Source organism: Coloeus monedula (genome assembly GCF_965178545.1).
Source record: "Coloeus monedula genome assembly, chromosome: 15".
NCBI lineage: Eukaryota > Metazoa > Chordata > Aves > Passeriformes > Corvidae > Coloeus > Coloeus monedula.
Genome location: NC_138795.1, coordinates 15,307,295 through 15,327,411, shown reverse-complemented (window position 1 = coordinate 15,327,411; position 20,117 = coordinate 15,307,295). Strand labels below are relative to the sequence as shown.

Here is a 20,117-nt window from a genome sequence, read left to right as displayed (position 1 = left end):
CACAGCTGTAATGGGCTTAAGAATGGACAGCTTATTCACAAAATTAGGGCACTTAACCTTGAAGGTCCGTTCTTCTCATTGTTCAGACAGAAAGAAAACAGTCTGACTCAGACCTGAAAGCCTTCTGTAATCAGAACAAAGGATCTAACCTTTTTTGAATTAAAAGCTGTCCTGTATATGTGTTACAAAAATATGATAGACTGCAGCATGGGATTTGCACACTCCAACTATTGTGTGGCTGTTCAATTACTATTTAAATTTTCCTGAGGACTGAAACTATCCAGTGTCACACATGTGGTATCCAACAACTACAGCAAAAATGATGAAATGTTGAATTGTGAGTTGATTGTTACTCTTGTATGAGATGTCCATGCTGCTGGATCCAGTATTGCTTGTTGCTGAAACTATGAAGAATATTTAGAAAGAATTGGTGGTTTGTGGCAGGGCTTGTTTTTTTCTCTTAATGTTTTTCCACCTGTTGCTTGTTGTTACTGCAGGTCAGGCAAGGGGCTCTGTAGCCTCCAAACTGCTGGCTGTAGTTTGCAGTAGGATCTCCCCTTAACCTTTTATTTAAGTTCAACAAACCTAGGTGTCTCAGCCTCTCTTCAAATGTTATCAAGCACCTTCCTGATAGTCTCTTTCCTGTCCTGGAGAGCCTGCACTGACCCAGCATTGCAGATGGACTGTCAAAAATCCAGAGGATAAGACAGGAGTGAATTCTTTCAAATTCTTAAACCCCTTTGGCTGTGCTGGCACAGTGTGGTCAAGGTGGCCTTTGCTGCTTCAAGGGACACTGCTGCTGTTTTGGGGCACAGTGGGACTCCAGGAGCCTTGGCTGCAAAGCATCTTCCTGCTCATGCAGTGCCCCACCTGTGATTGTTGCGTGGGTTTATTTCCTCTTAGGTGGAGGGCTTTGAATATTTTTCTTCTGTTGAACTAAATGATGAGAAATGTTCAGAGAGTGCCAGTCTTTCTAGAGCTTGGAAGAAATAAAAATAAATTCTCATGCTCCTTTGCAAAGTCAGCTGTTTAGAAGAAAAAAATAACTTGAGTCTTATAGAGATGAAATGTACTATTAAAAAAAAAATGAAATTACTTCAGCTGAACATGATTTTGAAGTTTTTGTCTTTCTTTAGAAGTGATGTTCATACTTGCCCATGTGATTTGGAAACTAGTGGAATTTGTGTATTTCATAAAATCCAGTCCCAGGAATTCATTTCCTGCATTGCAAAACTTGAGATGAAAATATGTTCAATCTGAAGATATGCAGATTGTGCTGCCAGAGGGCTTCAGGATAGTGTTATAATCGAGTAGTTTATCACAGTAACTTTGAAGTTCTTGGATTGAAGGCAAAAGAGAGAATTGCCAAGTGCTTTCTGTTGGGAATTATGGTCATTTAAGGTTAAGAGGCTGGTGGCAGTTCATACCCATTAATTAGCTGCACAGCAGAAATCCTGGAAAATGGTTAAAATAATAAAATAGATACTGGGTGTGTGAAGACTGGAAAGGGCAGCCAGAATCTTCTGTGTGGGTACATCCACACCATGGGAGTGGATTTTTGTCCCTTTCCTGGTCCTGGTTTTTGCACGTTCCCAAACTAAGAACTAAAGCACTCATAAAGAGGGGGAGGCTTTAATGAGCAGCTTTTTGCCTCCAGCCCTGCAGGTAGCTGTCCTAAAAATCAAGAAGGTTTTCCTCGTGGCTTTAAAGTTTCTGGAGTGCAAGAGAGCCAGGTCAGTGGTGAAAAAATGCATTGCTGTGGAAAATGCAGGTTTCTTCCAGCTCAGGTTCTGCATGTTTGTGATCGTGGTTACCTGGGGTGGTGACTGGGGATGGGGAAAACAAAGCACAGAAAAACTTCCAAGGGGTGACTCAGCTGTCACTCGGGCTGGTTTGGGCTGACAAAGTCCTTTAGCAGTGTATTGGCACAGAAAAAGCTTTGTTTTTCAGGAATGAGGGCTGCTTTAGTTATTTGGAGGAATTGGGCTAATGAAAAACATCAGTAGCTCCTGAGATCCAGGAATCTGGATTCATTCATTATCACTTGAATTTTAGCTTCCACATTTTCAATGTTGATTTACCATTTAAAATAAATCCTTTGGAATGCAGTACAAATTAATCATAGCAAAGGATGTGTGCTATCACTTCAAAACAGGTGTTCCTAAATTTCTTGGAAAATTATTTTTCTTCTGTTCTTCATGAACATTTGGAAGCTCCATGAATTGTGTCCCAGGTGAGTTTTGTTTTGATGGGAATTCTAGATGGTGTGTTGGATCCTGACCTGTTTTTAGGGGGAACAAGAGAGAGTTTTATTAATTCCTAAGCTTTGTTCTGTGTGACATACAAATCTTATGCATTCCTTCCTGGAAAATAGCAAAACTGAGATGAAGAGAAATGCATCTTCCCTGTTGATTGTGGGGTGTTGGTTGAATCAAGATTCCTTTCAGAGTGTTGGGTTCTGGGCTGATTTGTTTGTCCTTACTGTGACACAAATGTGTGTAGCTTTGAACTGGTGTGTGGTAACCACTTTGAAAACGTAACAGGAACAGAAACCAAACTTTGTGTTTGAGGTTCTATGACTAGAAATGAATATTTACCTTTCTTAGGAAGCAGCTGGACAGGAAAGAATCCTAGTGCTGCTTAAATTGGGTAAGAGCTGTTTTTTGAAGTGTATGGCAGTTAATTTTTCCTTAAATACAGTTTCCCTACTGCTCTTACTGAATTCTTTATTAATATACATGAAGAAATATCTGAGGACTGCAGTGAAGTCTGGTGCTCCTTCTCCTTAGATAGCAGGTTATTTTTGCTTCCCATGATTTTTAATTTTGTGTAATGTTGTCTTTGGTTAAAGACAAATAATATTTATTAGACAATTCATAAGTATTTTCCAAAATACTGCCCATCTAGGACTTGTTTGTCATTGAAATGCAAAATCAGCTACTGCCATGGAATTACTGGGCATCAGGGATCATCTTCAGTTTTGTTGTTAGGAATGTCACCGTGTTTGCCAGATGGGCACCTGAGAGTTCTCTGAAACAGAGGAAAATTTGTTGCTCTTGAGTACTTATTGATAATAAACGGTTTTAACCAAATGCAGCATTGTGTTCCTTCTAGAAGGAGAACTAAATTTAGGCAATTTCTTTTCTGACCAAAAGGTAACAGAATGGGGCCTGAAGTGTGGTAGTTTTTCAGATCAGAAAAAAAATTTGTTAGTCTTTTTTTTTTTTTTTTTTTTTTTAAAGCATGAAATAGAACCTTGTCTTAAAGCGAGTACAGCATTGGCAGTAAGAACATCACACTGTGTTTTGTGTGCCCATGAACTTGTGCAGTGCCTGTTTATCAGAGGCTTCAAAACCAAAGCATTACAGAGCTGTAGAAAGAAAACTGCTTTGTGCTTTAGTAAGACTTTTCAATTTGGCTTCTATGTGCCTGGAAAAGCATAACTGGGCAACCAGAGCTCTAAAATGAGCAGCTGATTAAAAGACTCCAAAGCTACGGTCTTGGAAATGTTGAGGAATTAAATTAGGGTTTGACCTGGGTATGTTTAGGATTCGCAACTATGAGGAGGGCCCAGACTTGATTATCCAGATTGTCTTGGATGTTATTATACAGAGAGAGTTCAGATGGTAGCAAAGTAACATTTGACTGTAATAGGAACTTGCTACAGTCTAGTAGTGTTGCTTTGAATTTTTGCATCCTTGATATAAAAGGGATTTTAATTGTGTGTAAGGTTTTTTATTTATATGTAACGTCTGAATTATTGAGCTGAAGATTGTGCAAGACTTCAGCATCTGACTGCTGTTGTTATTGGCTCTTCTCTAGGAGCTGCACTGCTCCTTGTGGGGGTGATGTGGTGTCAGACCCAATCCTGATCTTGTGCATTGGAGAGGAGAGGCTCAGAGCTGTCCAGGATGAGGGGCTGTGTTTGCCAAGGCTTGAGAGGCCGGAAGGCTGAAGCACAAAGTGTGAAGAGACAAGTGAATTTACTTGTAAAGTCATAAACTTTATCCAGTCCAAGGAAGAGGGTGGGGGCTGAGAACAGTGTCCGGATGTTTTGGAAGAGCGGAGTGGCTGAACAGAATAATTATCAACCGACGTTTAAGTAATGTAGCAGAGGAAATCTGTGCACTCCTGGCATGCTCCTGGGAATGGTGGTGCTTTCAAACATTGAAAAGTCTGTCTTAAATTCACTTGATTGTCTTTAGAGAAGAATGAAAGATGAAGCAATTCAGAGGAATTATTGCAATGAAGCAGGATTTGCTCCAGTTGCTCCAAGCATCCCTGTTTGTAATAAGTGTGTACATTGTGTGACTCAGTCTTCAGCATCTACAAAATATGTGTTGAATTAAATTGTTATTAGAACATAGCAGGACATGTTTCTGAGTAAAGCTCCCTTAATAGCTCATCTGAACTCACTTTCATGATGTCTTGTACCAGTCTAGTCCAATTCGTGCTTCTATTCTCCCTGAAGTCATTCCTTCCATGTCTGTTTTCTTAAAGCTACCACTGTAGCTGCATTGTCCTTGGCGTGCTTTATCCTACAAATTATCCTCAAAAAATTAATAAATTGTCAAGAGAGACCTAATGCCAAGAGCTTTACCAAAGCTGGTATAGATATCATTTCTGATTTCTTTTTAATGGAGTGTTAATCGACTTTGCTGCTGACACTCCAGAAGAGACCTGTATTCCTTAACAGAGTTTTCTTAGATGTTTTTAATTGCTGAGACAGTCCTATTTGAATGTGAAATGACCAAGAGTAGTAGTTGGTCCTGTGGGTGATATAGATGTGCTGAGTAGGATTCAAGATCTGCTTGGCCCCACATACTACCCAAAATGCAGGAATTCTGCACAATAAGAATATTATGTAGAATTAATTTCATCTGGATATAGATACGTGTTGAAGTGAAATATAAATTAAATTTGCCTTTATGGTATCATTTTCCTCATGTCTTAGACCCAGATGATTTCTTTTCCAAGAAATCTGTTTGGTTCCAAGAGTCCTTTTGAATGCTGATGTGTTTGAAAGCCAACCAAGATTACATGTTAAGGTTTAGCTCTTTGTAGTTTAAACCCACTAGTGAGCCCATAATCAGCTGCCAAACTTTATAAAGGAAACATAAAATATTATGTTGCCCACAAATACCAGCTGTAAACCACTAATGTCTGCATTAGTTCAGTAACTTCACAGTCACAAAGTTTAATTGACTAATGGGGTAACCTGTGGCAATCTGTTGCTTTGCAGCACTGTTAGACCTACTGTGAACAGGAGGAGGAAATTTTATGTAGTTCATCACAGTTTTAGTCTGTTTTTCTTCAAATGGCAGATAAGACTTGAGGCAGAGCATGCTGGAAAAGGCAAATGTTCAGAAGGTAAACACTGTTTTTTAGAAGAGACAGAGACTGCAGTTACGGTTTGAGGAAAGTGAACTTCATGAGGAATGTTTTCCTTAAGGTTAGGGCATTGTGCAAGTAATTCGAATAACAGAAATGGAAACCTTTCCCTTAGACACTAAACTTTGTAAGTGATTAATTGAATGATTGATATTGTGTATACAGGATAGGCTGTGCCAATCTGCAGGAGTAGAGGAAAAAGCAATCTCAAGATATGTGTTGATCAAGGAATGTTAAAGTCTTTCAGGACAGAGAGCTGCAGATTTCCCCAGGGGAAGAATGTTGAGTGCTCTTGGGACTGAAAGCAGAGAAGAATTGTGCTGATGAGTGGGACTGGTGTCTCAGACAGGGTGTGGGGGGTGCAGTGGAGAGGTTGCTGTGTGGATGGCAGGAATGGTGGTTCTGCATGCACTTGTTCAAGCCAAGCAAAGCTGTGCTGGGATCAAGTCTTACCAAAATACACAAAAACTGGGGCCATGGACACCGTGTTGCTCCATGTCCCTTGGCTGGCTCCTCTCTGCCTTGGGGGATTCCAACCAGCTTAATGCTGTGTTTTGCTAGAACTTCTCTGAGATAAAGGGAAAACTTGTGATGGAATGCCATGAAAAGCAGATGGGGAACAACGTGCAAGTCAAACACAAGCTATTTACGTGTTGCTTACTCCAGACGTAATTCTTTCCAATGCTTCTTGCAATCAGCTCACTGGCACACCAGTGAGTAGTTAATGATGCACCAGGGTAGAAGAACTGAACTGAGAACACAGGAGGAAATTAAGCTGGAAAATCTGAAAAATGTAGGCAGTGTTTCAAAGGTATTCTTGGGGAAAAGCATGAGTCAATCGACAGGATAAAGACAAATGGAAGAGAATGGCTGGTACAGGCAATGAAAGTGCCCTCTACAGGCTTTGTGGTTCTTTTCTTCAGTGAACCTTTTAAAATACAGCTGACATAAGTCAAGTAGGGGTGCTGGCTGTCTTGTTCATATAGCTGAAACACAGGGACTCTTTTCCCCCCTCATTTCCTTATCTTTATCCTTACTTTCCATCTGTGCTTTCCTGACAGGAGAATCTTTCTTGTATTGTATAAATGTCTCATGCTAAGATGCATGAACTAACTCTTACAATTTGTAAAATCTGTTTATAATCCATTTTATGACTTAAGGATTTTATTAGCATTATTTTGATGTCTGTCAATAATCATTAGAAGTAGATTCCAATATTCTTAAGCACTTATTTCTGTGCTCTAGTGCATCACACACTGCTTCAATCCAGTTAAAGTCTTGCTTATATCTTAGACTCATTGAAAGATTGATGTCAAATGTTTGAAAAAGTTGCCAAAAATATTTATACATTGTGTCTACATGTCGTATTTTTGATGGCATGAAGACTAGAAAGGAAGACTAGCTGTTTGTCTTGTCCCTAAGGCAGGGAGAACTGTGTGGACAGGACTAAAAACCATGGACTGTCTAAGGCCAAAAACCAGGATGTGCTCAACTGGCAGAACTTTAGGGGTTCTTGGCAAAGGCAGGTCTAGAGGGGAGAAAATGGCAAGCCAGGTCCTATAGCACCAGTAAATGTTCCAGTCATCTGGGTAGGACCATGCTGAGGAGTCACTGAACTAAGCTGAGCTCTTTTCAGGCTCTGTGTGGCCAAAGTTTCTGCAGCAGGTTGGACTCACCTGGGTTTAGAATAACAATTTTGGGGCCCTGTACTCTTGTTTCAGCTGTTTTGTACTGAGTTTGTCTTGGATATACACAGCCTCTTAGAGCATTGTAGTCTGAGGGAGGAAGAAGAATATAGTGAGCACTGATACCAGAACTAAAAATGGGAGAAACTTCATCTGTGAGAGCAGCATAGAGGAGGAGGAGGCAAAATGCATCAGGATCAATGACTTGCTTTTTGAGATTTTAATGGAAATGTTTGTTTGTACAGTTTGAGCAGCTGGGGGATGCTCCAGTGATGCAGATACTTTCTGCTAATGGAATTTTGGGTGTCAGTTGTAGTGTCTGAATACTGCTTTCTTTTTCCTTTGCAGGGATCTAGAAAAAAATAACATCACAAGAATCACAAAGACAGACTTCACGGGGCTGAAGAATCTTCGTGTCTTGTGAGTATAACACACAACTTGTCTGTTTTTTACGAGACTATTTTAGGGTGCTACTACTTAGAATGTCTATAATTCCAGAGATCAAATTTTAGTAATCTTGGCACATTATTCAATTGTTGGTATTCTTTTAAACCAGGCAACTGGAACAGTTTGTCATGTGAAACAGTAAATTTTAGTTCTACACTTAAGTGACTGTAGTTTCAGAGCTGTTTAGTTGTTTCTTACTGGCTTTGAACAAATCCTGTGGTAAAGATTTTGGTCTACTTTACAATCACTTATGCATAAATCAATTATATTGAAACACTAGCAAACAGGACTTTCAGATTTTGGCCACTTTAAGGTGCAGTCCCATTAATAGCATAGTATTAAGTTGAAGTTGACTAAGAATAGCTGTAGAAGTTGTACACAAGGAAACTGGTGAGGTTTTTTGATCTAGTATACAGTCATAAATACAAAGATTTCAGGTGGTGCTGTCTCATGATCTCAGAGTATGTCAAGAGCTTAAGCACACCTCTAGATAGGCCTTGAACATCAGTCTGCAGACTTTGTCATTCCTGGTTTCCTATTTTCTCTACATGGACGTCAAGCAGCGCCACTAAGTTAGTGATGAAAAGTTTTCCTCTGATTATCTTCTAAAACAAGCCCTTAAAGCTGCAACTGTTGGACTGTTACAGTTGTTTAGTGATAATCCCAGTGATTATTTAAGTCCTGCTAAGGAAAAGGTGAGTCTTTTCTCCTGCTGCCATAACACTTGGGAACAAGTTGTCATATACTAAGGAAACACCTCAAATCTATGGGAAGACTTTTTGTTCCTGTGGTGTTTCTTTCATCTCTAGCAGAGGAGTTGTTTAGATTTCCTTGGCTCCCATCCCAACTGTCAATACCATTTTGAGAGTCTATTAAAATAAATGTTCTCTACTATATTAATGTCAGTAGGGTTTTTAGAGTGGTTGGGTTTTTATAGTGTCAGACATTGCCTAATGCTGCTGCAGTCTTTTATGCCTTTAGGAATAACCGAAATGTCCAACTGCCATCTTTACCTGGAGCTTTTGTCCCATGTTCATTCCAGGTTCATGTAACTCATTTGCTCAGACTTTGAGTAATGTGGTGTCTGACACAGAAGGCATTGGAATAAAGCATCCTTCAGATTTTTCTTAACTTTTCTTTGGTTTCTTTTATGGTCTTTTCATAATTCTGTTACTAAACTCCTATTTTTCCTTTTTTCCTCCCTGCCTGTTTGCTGGGGGTTATGGTGAGAAGAGAGAAATCATCTGCAGCCTGTCCCAGTGTTCCTAGAAAGGTAGCCTAGTCCTGCACACATCAGAATGAGGGCTAGAAACAGGTGACCTGGAAACTTGCAGCCCTGTAGAGCAGAAAAAAATCTTCCAGTCTCAAGCAAACACCACACGTGCAAAATACTCCTTGGTGCGCCTTTTCCTTTTATCCCTTCTAGCTCTCTCCTTTTTCCTTTTCCTCCTGCAGTATTTCATCCCTGTCCTTTAAGCCACATGACTCTCTAGTTCATGTGCTTGAGTTTTGTAGTTTTATATTTTCGTCTTCTTGGTCTTCTCTGTGCAATACTCTCTTGCTGTCTGTGCCCTCAGCTCCTATCTAGTCGAGCAGCTCTGAGCATCCTCAGAGGAGTGGCTGTTGAACAGGCAAGAACAGTGCTTTTCCCTGGTCATCCTGAGCCCAGACTCACTGTCTGCTGAGCTCTTCCTGTCTGTGTTTTAGCTCAAGCCACATAGAATATTCGGAGGTGTTTGGTCCCTGCACCTGAGTGCTCCTACAGGAGTGGGTGTGTGCTGGAAGGCAGTGCTGAGGGAGGGAAAAGGACACCTCAAATGGGACTGTTGGAATATTGGTTCCTTGGCTTCCATTTCACCTATCAAGGGCATTTCTGCTGTGTGAATGGCAGTCATGCCCTGCACACTGTAAATCAGAGAGAAGTCAGTCTCCTGTGCTTGTAACTTATCCTGGTGTTGGCGGGGGAGAAAAGCAGGATCACACTCAGGGGAAAGCTGGGACCTGTCCCGTGTGTTTTTGCACCCTGTTGTACAGTGGGACACAGCTGCTGTTCTTGGGGAGATGGAACCCCTTTGGAATACTTAGAGGATTTGCTCCAGAGCAAGCCTGAAATCTCTGCAGAACAGAGTGTGGACAAAAAAAATGCGTTGCCATTGAGTGGGTTCCTGCTGTGGGCTGTAGAAGTCACTTATCTCAATTATGTGACATAAATATCCTGGAAAGATTAGGAATGTACCAGGGATGTAACAACAGCCTTCAGACCAACACCTTTCTAAGCAAAAATGTTGTGGTTACAGAAATTTAGAAACAAAAGTATTTACCAAATGTGGAGGTCAGGAGGCAAATTTGGAGTCAATTTCCTGTTGGTGACCACGAGAAAGAGTGCTCCTCTGCCCTAATTTTTTAATAATCTCCGATTAAAACTGGTATTGATGCTTAGGTGAAAAGCATTTTGATAATGTTTGAAGAGAAGTGTGGGGATGCTTTTATTTTGTGTTAAAATTAACTGGTATTTCTGGAATTGCAGACACTTGGAAGAAAATCAGATCAGTGTGATAGAACGTGGAGCTTTTCAGGATCTGAAACAACTTGAACGGCTGTAAGTATCTCTATTTATACCTATGGAAAAGCTACAGACTTTCCACCTCTCTGTTAATGGTCATCCATAATATATAATGGTAATAAAATTAACTTTCTTTAAGAGAGAGAGAGGTGAGTACCTGCCTAAATTAAAGTATGCTCTTAAACGCCTCTGAATTTATATTACATGATAGCTAATACTTGAAATAAAATGTAGAGTGGCTGCCAAGAAAATAGAACTGGCAGTGAAACCAGAGTCACAATAACATTATCAAAAGGACATTATCTGGGAAAGTCTTAAAATTGATTAGTGGATGAAAAGATTTTTATAATAATTTCATATTATTGTATATTTTTGCACTTATATGTGTCTATGCAGATGCAAATTGCAATTGTCTCGTTTGAGAATCACAGTATTTCTAAAACTGCCTTGATACTTAGTTTTCTGATTAGCTTCATTTCCTCTGAAGTAGCACAATGCCAGTGGTAGCAGTGGATTCCAGGGTATCATGGAAGACTTAGTGGAGGACAGATTGTAGATTTCCTCTGCTTTTGATAGCAATGAAGTTAATTTCTTTTTTTTTTTTTTTTTTGGAGAAGGTGAATATAAGATGTCTCTTGATCTGGAATTGGTTTATAGAAACCTTCTGGCCCAGCAGGAGTATAAACTTAAATATCAAAAAGGACTAAACTAATTCTACATCCAATTGCTGCCCTTAGCTGGGTGTGCTCCTTGGCATTATCGTTAATTCTGTCTGCTTATGGTGGGAGCAGAACCAAATCTCTGTAAAACTGAAATAACTTGGGGAATTATACTTTGTTGGAGATAGGTGACTAGAATAATATCACAAGCTGGTTCGGAATGCAGGCTTTTTATGCTTGATTGGTAACTGTTATCTGCAAGGCATTTCTTGTAGGACTTGTTATTTTCCCATTGATATTTTCTAAAGCAGCTTTCAAGAGTTAAGTGCCCACTTGCAATTGTTCAAGAGAAGTCTGGAGTATTGAGCTAATACTGTACTAAAGCTGTTTCAGATGATCTCAGGGTTAGATTTGCATTTGAGTTGTTTAACAAGTGCACTGAACATTTAAAATTAATTTACTCAGTACTTTTGTCATGAATCAGAAAGCTCCATCTATGGCAATAAGGGAGATGAGTTTTAAATTCTGACAGATTTTCACCTATATTCAATTAGAAAGTACTTTCAGGCACAGAGTTTTGCCATAGCTGATTTATTTCAGAAAAAAAACCCCCAGCTTACTTTTGTAAAATTAAACATAACCCGACATTGTAGAATACTGTTTTTTCACATTATAGCTCATCTTGAAGAGTCAGTATCCTACCTACACAGTCCTAGTTTAAGCTCATTTTATATATGTGTATAAATATATAAATAAATCTTTCTCCTGTCTATATTTAGATAAAGATTCAGGTACTTAAATTTTGAAAGAGTTTTGAAAAAATTCCAGGAGAAGGGCTGGCTATTGGTAGCCAGAAACAAAACTCAAGTGTCATCTGTGTGTTCTGTTTCTGCAGAGCCTGCTCTGCCAGCAAATGAAAACAATATATGTTGTGAAAGCAGAAGTCAGGAAATATGATACCTTTAATGGTGTCTCTTTAAGTCTGTGGTGTTTGAAAGTCCCAACTTTTTTTTTTCCCTGTATGAACTCTTAACTTGGCCTGTTAACCATACTGCATCTCTGCTTCTCTTTTAGGATTGCCTGTCATTAAAATATTTCCTAAATTAATGTAGTATGAAAGGGAGGCCTGGAAACTTGCAACTTTTTGGTATTTTAGCTTAAATCATTTTTAGGACAAAACTATAAATCTGGCTTTTTTTGCCATGAGTGAGTAGGCTTTGGAGAATGGACTGTGGAAAGTTTGGCCTAACTTATAAAGGCTAAATTGCAGCATTTTAGGTAATATTAAAACTATTTTATTAAGTATTGTCAAACACTGCAAAATGTTAATGAAGAAAGTATGTGGGTTGCATTTAAAAAAAAAAACAACCTGGCTTTTTTCCATTTAATTTCTTTCAAATAACAAATAAAAATCACTTATATTGCTTTGATTTTTGGAATAATGTTCTTTTTTGATCTATTGAAGTGGATGCAAAAGTAATCATTAACTTATTTTTAAACAAAGCAGCTGCACTGGGTCAAACTTTAAAGAACAGGAGTAATTTCTATTCCTGGTAAAATACCACATATAAAGGTTTTTCATTCAAAGTAACAGTGGAAGTACGTTGTTCCACTCCTCTCCTCATGATAATCATTCAAAGGGCACAGACTTCAGTGAATATTGTAGCTCATTTTATTTTCACTTGTCTGGATATTGAAGCACTTCCATCGTTATTATCTGACCAAATTAGCAGAATTTTGTTGGGCATGTCCTGTGTAAGTAAACTTTAAATAAAATGTCTTTAGAGCTGATACCCACTGCTGCCAAATATGCCATGGGGATGGCTCTCCAGTTATTTGGATTTTACACTGATTTTTTTTTTTTTTTTTTGTGGGACAATATTGCTCACAATGCCATTGAAGGAGGATATTGTCAGAATTGGATATTGGCTCAATAAAATTTGGCCATATCTTGAAGAAAGAACATCATGCAAGTTATCTTAAAGTGACAGCACATAGCTGAGAAACAAAGTGTGCAAGTAGAAGGTAGAAGCCACTTCTTATTTTGGCATGTTTGTACTCAACATTGAAAAATGCAGGAATCTAACCCATTCTCTTAGCAAAATTCAGTTTGTTCAATGTAAGCTCTGCTGAATCCTAAGATGCAGAATCCTGGGAATGACCAGTGGCACTCACCACAGTGGAAAAGTCAGAATGTTTCCAGTGCTTTTATTGCAGCAAGGTTGTATAGCTTTATTCCAGAACATAAAGATTAGTGGTGAGGTAGCTGAGCCCTCTTTTGGATTTCAGCATTTCACTTTTATGCTTTGCTATTAACACCGTGTATGGTTTTAGGATAAAATGATTATGAAATTTCACACGCCAAGAGGCTCAAGAGGCGAATTGGTGGGCCTGAAAGATGAACTGACATTTCTTCCAGAGCCAGATGTACGTCACACATTTATGTGAAAAATGAGGCAGGATATAAGACACCAACAGATCCTGACTTTTCCACGGCCAACTGCCAGAAATTGTCACGTAGCCCTATAATCTTCAAAAGACTGGACTTTGGCTGATGGCTGCTTCTTTCTACTCAAATTAGTGTCTTTAGCAAGCATAAAAGATCTCAACATCTGAAAGCACTAAAACTGTGTTTTTGTTGTTTAGGGGAGGGGGGAAAAATGTATAAGCATAGCCAAATCAAATCTTTTCAAAGTTGGGAAAAATAATTAGCTCTAAGAAAATAGCAAAAAAGCTAGAATCCAGATTTTAACCTCAGCATATACATGTATGGTTTTGGTTTGGTGTGTGTGAAGACAGAGGTCAAAATGGAAATTGTTTGATTTTTAACTGTGGTGATGCCACTGTGCATTGAGTCTTTGTAAGCAGCTTCCCAAATGCTTGATTAAGGTATTAAAGTAGATTTATTTGGCACAGTGTACTGCAAAATTGCTATGAGTGACCAAAGATGCTAAGGAAAAGAGTAAATTGTTATATGGTGCTTCACAATCTGGATTTCATAAATTGAGATTGAGCAGGCTTTAAATAAATCATGTAATACAAAAAGCATCTTCCACAATTACCATGCTGAGTGGAGAGATTGGTGGGTGCTTCAGAGTAGCCAGGAAAGTAATAAAAGCACTGGGCAGTTCTTTGCTGTTGTAAACAAAAGCCAATCCTTGGCAGCATGGACCAGTCTGCAGTGTTTGCACAAGGTTTGCAGTGTGTGCAGCTTGGGTGTTTTTGCTGGAGCTGCATGCACTACACATTTCAGAAGCCACATGGATCTGTAAAGATGTCACAGAGTTCAAATGTAACCTTTCAGAAAAAAGCCTTATTGTTTTTGTTCCCCATTTTCCTATGACATGGGGGGTAACACACCCAACTGGAAATCCATGCTCGTAAAATGCTTATCTGGAAATGCAGGAGAACAAAGACACCCTAAAATGGATTTAGAGCTGTGACTGGATGTTTAATCAGTTTTATCAATTGTGTATTTCCCTCTTGCTGCTCCCACTACCACAGGTGAGTTGGTGTAGTACCAGGTTTGCTGCCAGACAGCCCAGGGGCTGCTGAAGGTGTCTCTGCACATTGGACTGATGGATTTCTCTGCATTCACACCAAAGACAGCAGCATCCCCCTGGCTCCTGAGGAACCAGGATATGTCAAAACTTGAGCTACACTTTGCTGCTGGGCAGAACTGCTGCAGCAGCCCACCTTCATGAGGGTAAAGTGGTGTCTAACCCCAGGTCACAGTCTGGGTGTCAGTGGTGCCATCTTTTGTAAATGGGGGAAAACAGTTTCTATCAGACACCAGTTAAAAACTTAACCACTCTCTGTGGGAGCTGGCAAAGAATATACAAAACTGAAATTCAGTTTGTGATACTTGGAGAGGTGTGGGCTTGGTCTCCTGGTTAGAAGGATAGATTAGTACTTAGTTCTTGTGCTCCTGCATCTGTGAGCTAAGCAATATGAAGCTCCTTGTTGCATTGGCTGATGCCTGTAAATTTAAATAATATTTATTGATATTGGTTAATATTTAAATAATATTGTTAATAACTTTTGTCCCACGTCCTCTGAGAAATTATTCCAGTAATGAAAAAAAAGGAATCCTGTAACCAATATCTGATAAAGGAGTCTCTCTTACCTTGCATTTTCAAGAACATTTGGCATTGCTTTTCAAATGAGTGTCTGTGTGACTGTTTACATTGTGAGAAGTCCAACATGATGAGCCAGAATGTTTTGGGTGGGAGTATCTGACAGGGTGTTACTGGTTTTATTCCTGGATGCCGATGGGACAATCATGGAGAATGGAGCATTTGGTGCTGCAGAATTTTTCCAGTATTATTCAAGTCCATTCCATTCCTCTTTACTCTCAAGTCTGGGGTTTATCCAAGGCTTCCCTTTCAGACAATGTCTCTGAAAAATACATAGTAAAGTTATGAATTTATTTGGAGGCACTAATTGTTTTCGCTTGCATGGGTACAGTCTGACTGTTCAAGAATTGTGTTGTTTTGGAGTGTGGGTCTGCAGTTTCTAGAGGCTGTAATGCAGTTTTTACTGCTTAAGGGTGGACCATGTTATCATCACTGTTTCATCTGCTTAGTTTTCTGACTCTGATAGCAATAGAGTAGCAGCAACACCCTCATGTAGAAGCTTTCCATGTTCACAAGTTCCTTCCTGCTATTATTGCACAGAGTTCCACAGTTTGATCCTGCTGCTGGCTCAGAACCAGGAGTCTGGAGGGAAGGCTCAATCTCCTCTCAGCTGTACCCTGGAGGGGTATTCACTTACCCTTCCTACAGAGTGCACAAATCAGACTCATCAAAGTCGTCCCTGCTGAGGGCTATTGAATACAGCAACCCCTCAGCCAGCTGAGAAATCCAGACGGAAAAGGTGGAAAGCTGGCAGTGGTGTAGAGGAGGATGATCCCTCCTTGCCCTGTATACAGCTGCTGGAAATGGGATATGGAGCTGGCTTGGCTGTAAGTCAGTCCCAGAAATGGAGACTTTCTGATTTTCACCTGTTGCAAGGAACTGAACTGCTTCTCTTTTCCAAATCTAATTCTACCCTTGCTGAACTGGCTGACCACCTTTTAAGTATCAGGGATATTCTGTCTTTTTTATGGAGAGGGCTGAGATGCTTTGGCAGTGCTTCATCATGCCTGGAGCAGAGGTACTTAATGGACTTCCAGCTGCCCTTCAGCCCTGCAGGAGCTCATGCTGGGTATCTGACTTTGGAGCAGACCTGCCAAGTCACCACTAAGGAGCTGGTTAACAAAAATCCAGGCAAAATCAGTATCTTCCCTGAGGAATTTGAATTATAACAAGAAGATAAAACAATAAATGCAAGTTTTGTTCATGAGATATGATGGAAAGCACTATGCAAGATGCAAATGGTGGATTGCTGAGCCATGTGGTTGATACTTTACATTTAGAATCACACAGGACAAAACCAGTAACAAGGCCAGAGTAGCTCTTGGTGGATCTATGTGGGGGAGTGTGTGTGTGTTGACAAATGAAAGGATAAAATAGTAAAATAGATATTGACAGGCTGAGTGTGAACAGTGCACTTCAGTCAACCACTGGGGAGGAATGCAATACTACCCTGTATCGAGTCTCATCTTGGTGCAAGCTGACAGCTCACCTTTGTTAATTCTTGGAAGCAAGAAGGAAGCTCATTAATATTGTATTGGTTTTTGATTCAGCATTATGTGCTGCTCTTGGCTCAAAGAGCCAAAATAAATGTTCCCAAGATATGGCTCACATGCTTCTCTTATCTGTCAATACTGTGCACTGGCTGCTCTGGAAGATCTCACTGAGATGTACTTTTATCACACTACTTAACTGCCAGTAATTTAGAGAAGTGTTAGTCATTTGTGTGAGTGATGTATCAGGTACGGTCAGCAATGATTATTTGTCTTTTTTATTTGAAAGAGCTCTCATGTTGCTTTTCCCACAATTCAGAGATACAGTCAATATAAAACTGGGAGAGCAGGGGAATTTGCAACTATTAGTCCAAAAAGTCATCCTTTCTGGGAGGGAATGTTGCAAGATGTCTGGTACATACATTTCCATATAGAGTCAAGATTCTCACAACAGTAAAGGATGCGAGAAAATACTCGAGTAAGGCCTAGTTCATGCAGATACCCAGTTCATATGGTGAATAAACTATTCTATCATTTATATTCATTTTTCAGAAAAAACCGTTCCTTTATTTTGGCTATAGTACAATGGTAGTGTCCCTGAAGGATAAATTGTTTTCCATATGTACTGTGAACAGTAAATGCACATCCCAAAATGAAGCATTCTTAAAGCTTTAAGACTGTCTTAACATTTTTATAGTCCAAAATATGTGAATTCCCCTTTGAATTTTGTTGATTTCATATCTGTGGCCACCAGTTTAGTCAGGAATTATTCATAGCAACTCACTGAATTTTCTTCAAAGGATGTACCACAGGGCTCAGGTCACTAGAACCTTGAAACTAGAGAATTCATGTTATTTTTTAACAAAGCAGAATTTAAAAATTGCCTTTTTTTACTGAATTTCTAATAATATGTATTCTGTTCGTGGTTAGAACTTAATACTGTGTAATATAAATGTGCAGCATACTAACCAAGCTGTATCTATTCACACAGAGACACTTCTGTGATGTCCGTGCCTCAGTATCTCAAGATTAATTAGTGTTTACCTTCTCCTGTCAATAGAGGCTTGCAGGTAGAACTTGTTTATTTTTTGGGAGACACAGTGGTTCAAGTGTAAGTATAGATCATTAGTGGAGTAAGACTGGTGAAACAGCAACAACAAAAAAAGCATGAAATGGCTTCTAGAAGAAAAACCTGGGTAATTCTGAGACGTGCCCAGCCTGCGTCTTGCTTGTGTAGAAAGTCACTCTCCTGTTTAGTGTCTTAATAAAGCTGTCTGTGGTTCTATGCTAAGTATTTCAGTAGTTTAAACCACATTGTGAAAAGGTCAGTTGATTTTTAGAAGCATCACTGGGAACATGACTTACAGAAGCGTAAGAAAAAGCTTTAATGTGAAAAAAATGTATTTGGGGCTTTTTTTGGAGGCAGACTTTGTCATTCTGTGGGTGCAGGGCACTTGAAAAAGAGCAGTGTTCAGCTGTGTCATGTGCTCTGATCAGGGTGTTACCTCAAATGAGAGGCATCTGTGGCTTGGATTTTGATGTTGGGGGTTTTTTTCCCTATACTAAAGCTCATAACTTTAGTTTTTATTGAAATTAGTCAAGCATTCCTGCAAGCATTTTGAAGTATGTGTCTTTGTGCACAGATGAGTTGTTGAGATGTGACTACAGGTTTTGTGCTTGGAAATAATTTATATTTTTTATGGTCATTTCAGAAAAAACTAAAAATTGCCTTGTCCTTTCCCTGTGACCCTGTTGAAATTATGGCAAAATGTCAATTTGCCAAAAAAGTTCTGCATTTGCTGCATTTGAGGTTTCAGGACTGGAAAAGTAGGGGCAGATGAATTGAGGAAGTAAATCCCCAGTCAGCTTGGCAAGACTTGCTCCAAGTGTGTCAGCTGTAGGTTTGATAACGTGTGTTCCTGCACACCAGACACTTTTATTGGAATTGTACTTCACATGAGGGACACAAACATGCCCAAATGGTAGAAATGTCATCTTTCTACTACTGATGAGTGCCTTGCAAGGGGTAGGTCTTGTCCACGCAATCTGGAGATAAAATGGGAAGAAGAGGTAAAAAGCAGCAGGAGAACAAGTGCACCTTGATCCGCTGATGGTTTGTGAGTCCCCTGCACTACCTGCTGCTTTGGGCTTCTACTGGACCATCTTTATTTAGCAAAAACAAAAAACAAACCGGCAAAAAAACCCACCAGAAAACCCCACCAAAAAAATTAAACCTGGATTAGTTATAAATTATTTCAAAGATGAATCCCTCCACTCTTGCTTGTGCATGAGTCTTGTCGAAGAACCCTGTTTCTGTGTTTATTTTTATGGGCCTCTTGTTGAAATAAATTTTGAAATGGTACAGTAGCTGTCACTTTCTTACCCTTTGGGGACTATTCAGTGAATGAAACAGTTATAAGAAACCACTTACTCTCTGAAGATGTGTAGAGGTGATATTTTCTAATTGGGTGTATGCATTTGGAAAAATGATAGTTCCTAATTACTGTGTTTATGTACTGTGGACTCCTAGAGGGCACTAATACCCTCAAATTTCATAGCTTGCTCTGTCTGTAGCACATAATTATATAGTTATATATTACTCAGCCATTGCTGGACAGCCAAGCTCTTGGTTATGGCTGGTCCAAGAGTGAAGCTTTTATTTCTTTTGCAAACATTATAAAAAAATAAAAAATTAAAAATTGGCCCCTCTTTTCCAAGGGAAGCCATTAGCAGCTCTGTCAATAGGCCAGCACAGGAGGAGTCCAAACACAGGAAAAGTGCAGGAGAGGCTGAGAGCAGTAGCAAGGAGCAGGATGCAATGCTTCAGTGAGAGGGTTTGGTTTGCATTAGTACTTCTGACCAGGGCCACAAAACAAAGAAGTTTATTTTAACAACATGAAAATAAATGAACCTGATTTCATCAAAAACGTTTTTGTAATAGGTCACTGACCCACAAGAACTCATGGAAAAACAAATTTGGGTCTCATTTATGTAGACAAGAGGTTCTGTAACCACAGGATTCTTAAGCTTCTGAAAGCAGTGGTTACAAAGCAAGTGGAATAAGGACACTTCCACTGCAGTGAAGCCATAATTCAGTTGGAATAGCTGATCAGCACTGGACATTACATCAGAGCTTTAAAACATTATTCTTTTCTGTGGCTTGTTTGTTTGATTTTAGCAGGTTTTTTTTTTATACTTGATGAAGATTTATGAGGGTATTTGCTTAAGCAAAACACTTCTGGATTTAGCAGTCATTTCTTCCAGATCTGTAGGAAATGCTTAAGTGTCTGTGTTACTGTTGGGTAAGGACTGCTGCATCAGTGGTCTGGAATTATGTGGGTGAACTTTATTTAGCTTAAGTAATTTAATCAAAAGGGTTTTGCTTCTTTGAGCTTCCTCTTATTAGAAGGATTATGCTGCTTGCCATCCCAGAAATACCGTAAGTGTTGGCTGAATTTCATGCTGTCAAGCACAGCGATTCTTAAATAATCCTGCTCCTGAGCGAAACGATGATGGATTCAAAGTACTTAACCTCCTTTTGTTCTTGGAGAACATATGAATATGTAGGTCTTGAAGTCTCTCTGTCATGGATCAGAGCAGTACAGTCTTGACTTTGCTTTTCCTCTGGCTCAGCTCCATTTTAGCTGTGTCTGTTGAACTGGAGCTCCCCTCAGTCTGCACCTTCCTTCCACATGGAACAGAACAAACCAATGCTTGTTGGCTTATAGTTAATGTCATATTCGTGT

The 20,117-nt window shown here is 39.4% G+C and overlaps 1 protein-coding gene across 1 annotated transcript in view; it reads left to right on the top strand.

Moving 5' to 3' along the window:
• SLIT3 (slit guidance ligand 3) overlaps positions 1-20,117 on the top strand; it is a gene marked incomplete at both ends in the record, with an annotated part of 466,119 nt that overhangs the window by 12,997 nt on the left and 433,005 nt on the right. Inside the window, 2 exons of the mRNA XM_082291121.1 lie at positions 7,425-7,496; positions 10,051-10,122. Of these exons, the coding sequence (XP_082147247.1) occupies positions 7,425-7,496; positions 10,051-10,122 (144 nt within the window). The remainder of the gene's footprint in view (positions 1-7,424; positions 7,497-10,050; positions 10,123-20,117) is intronic.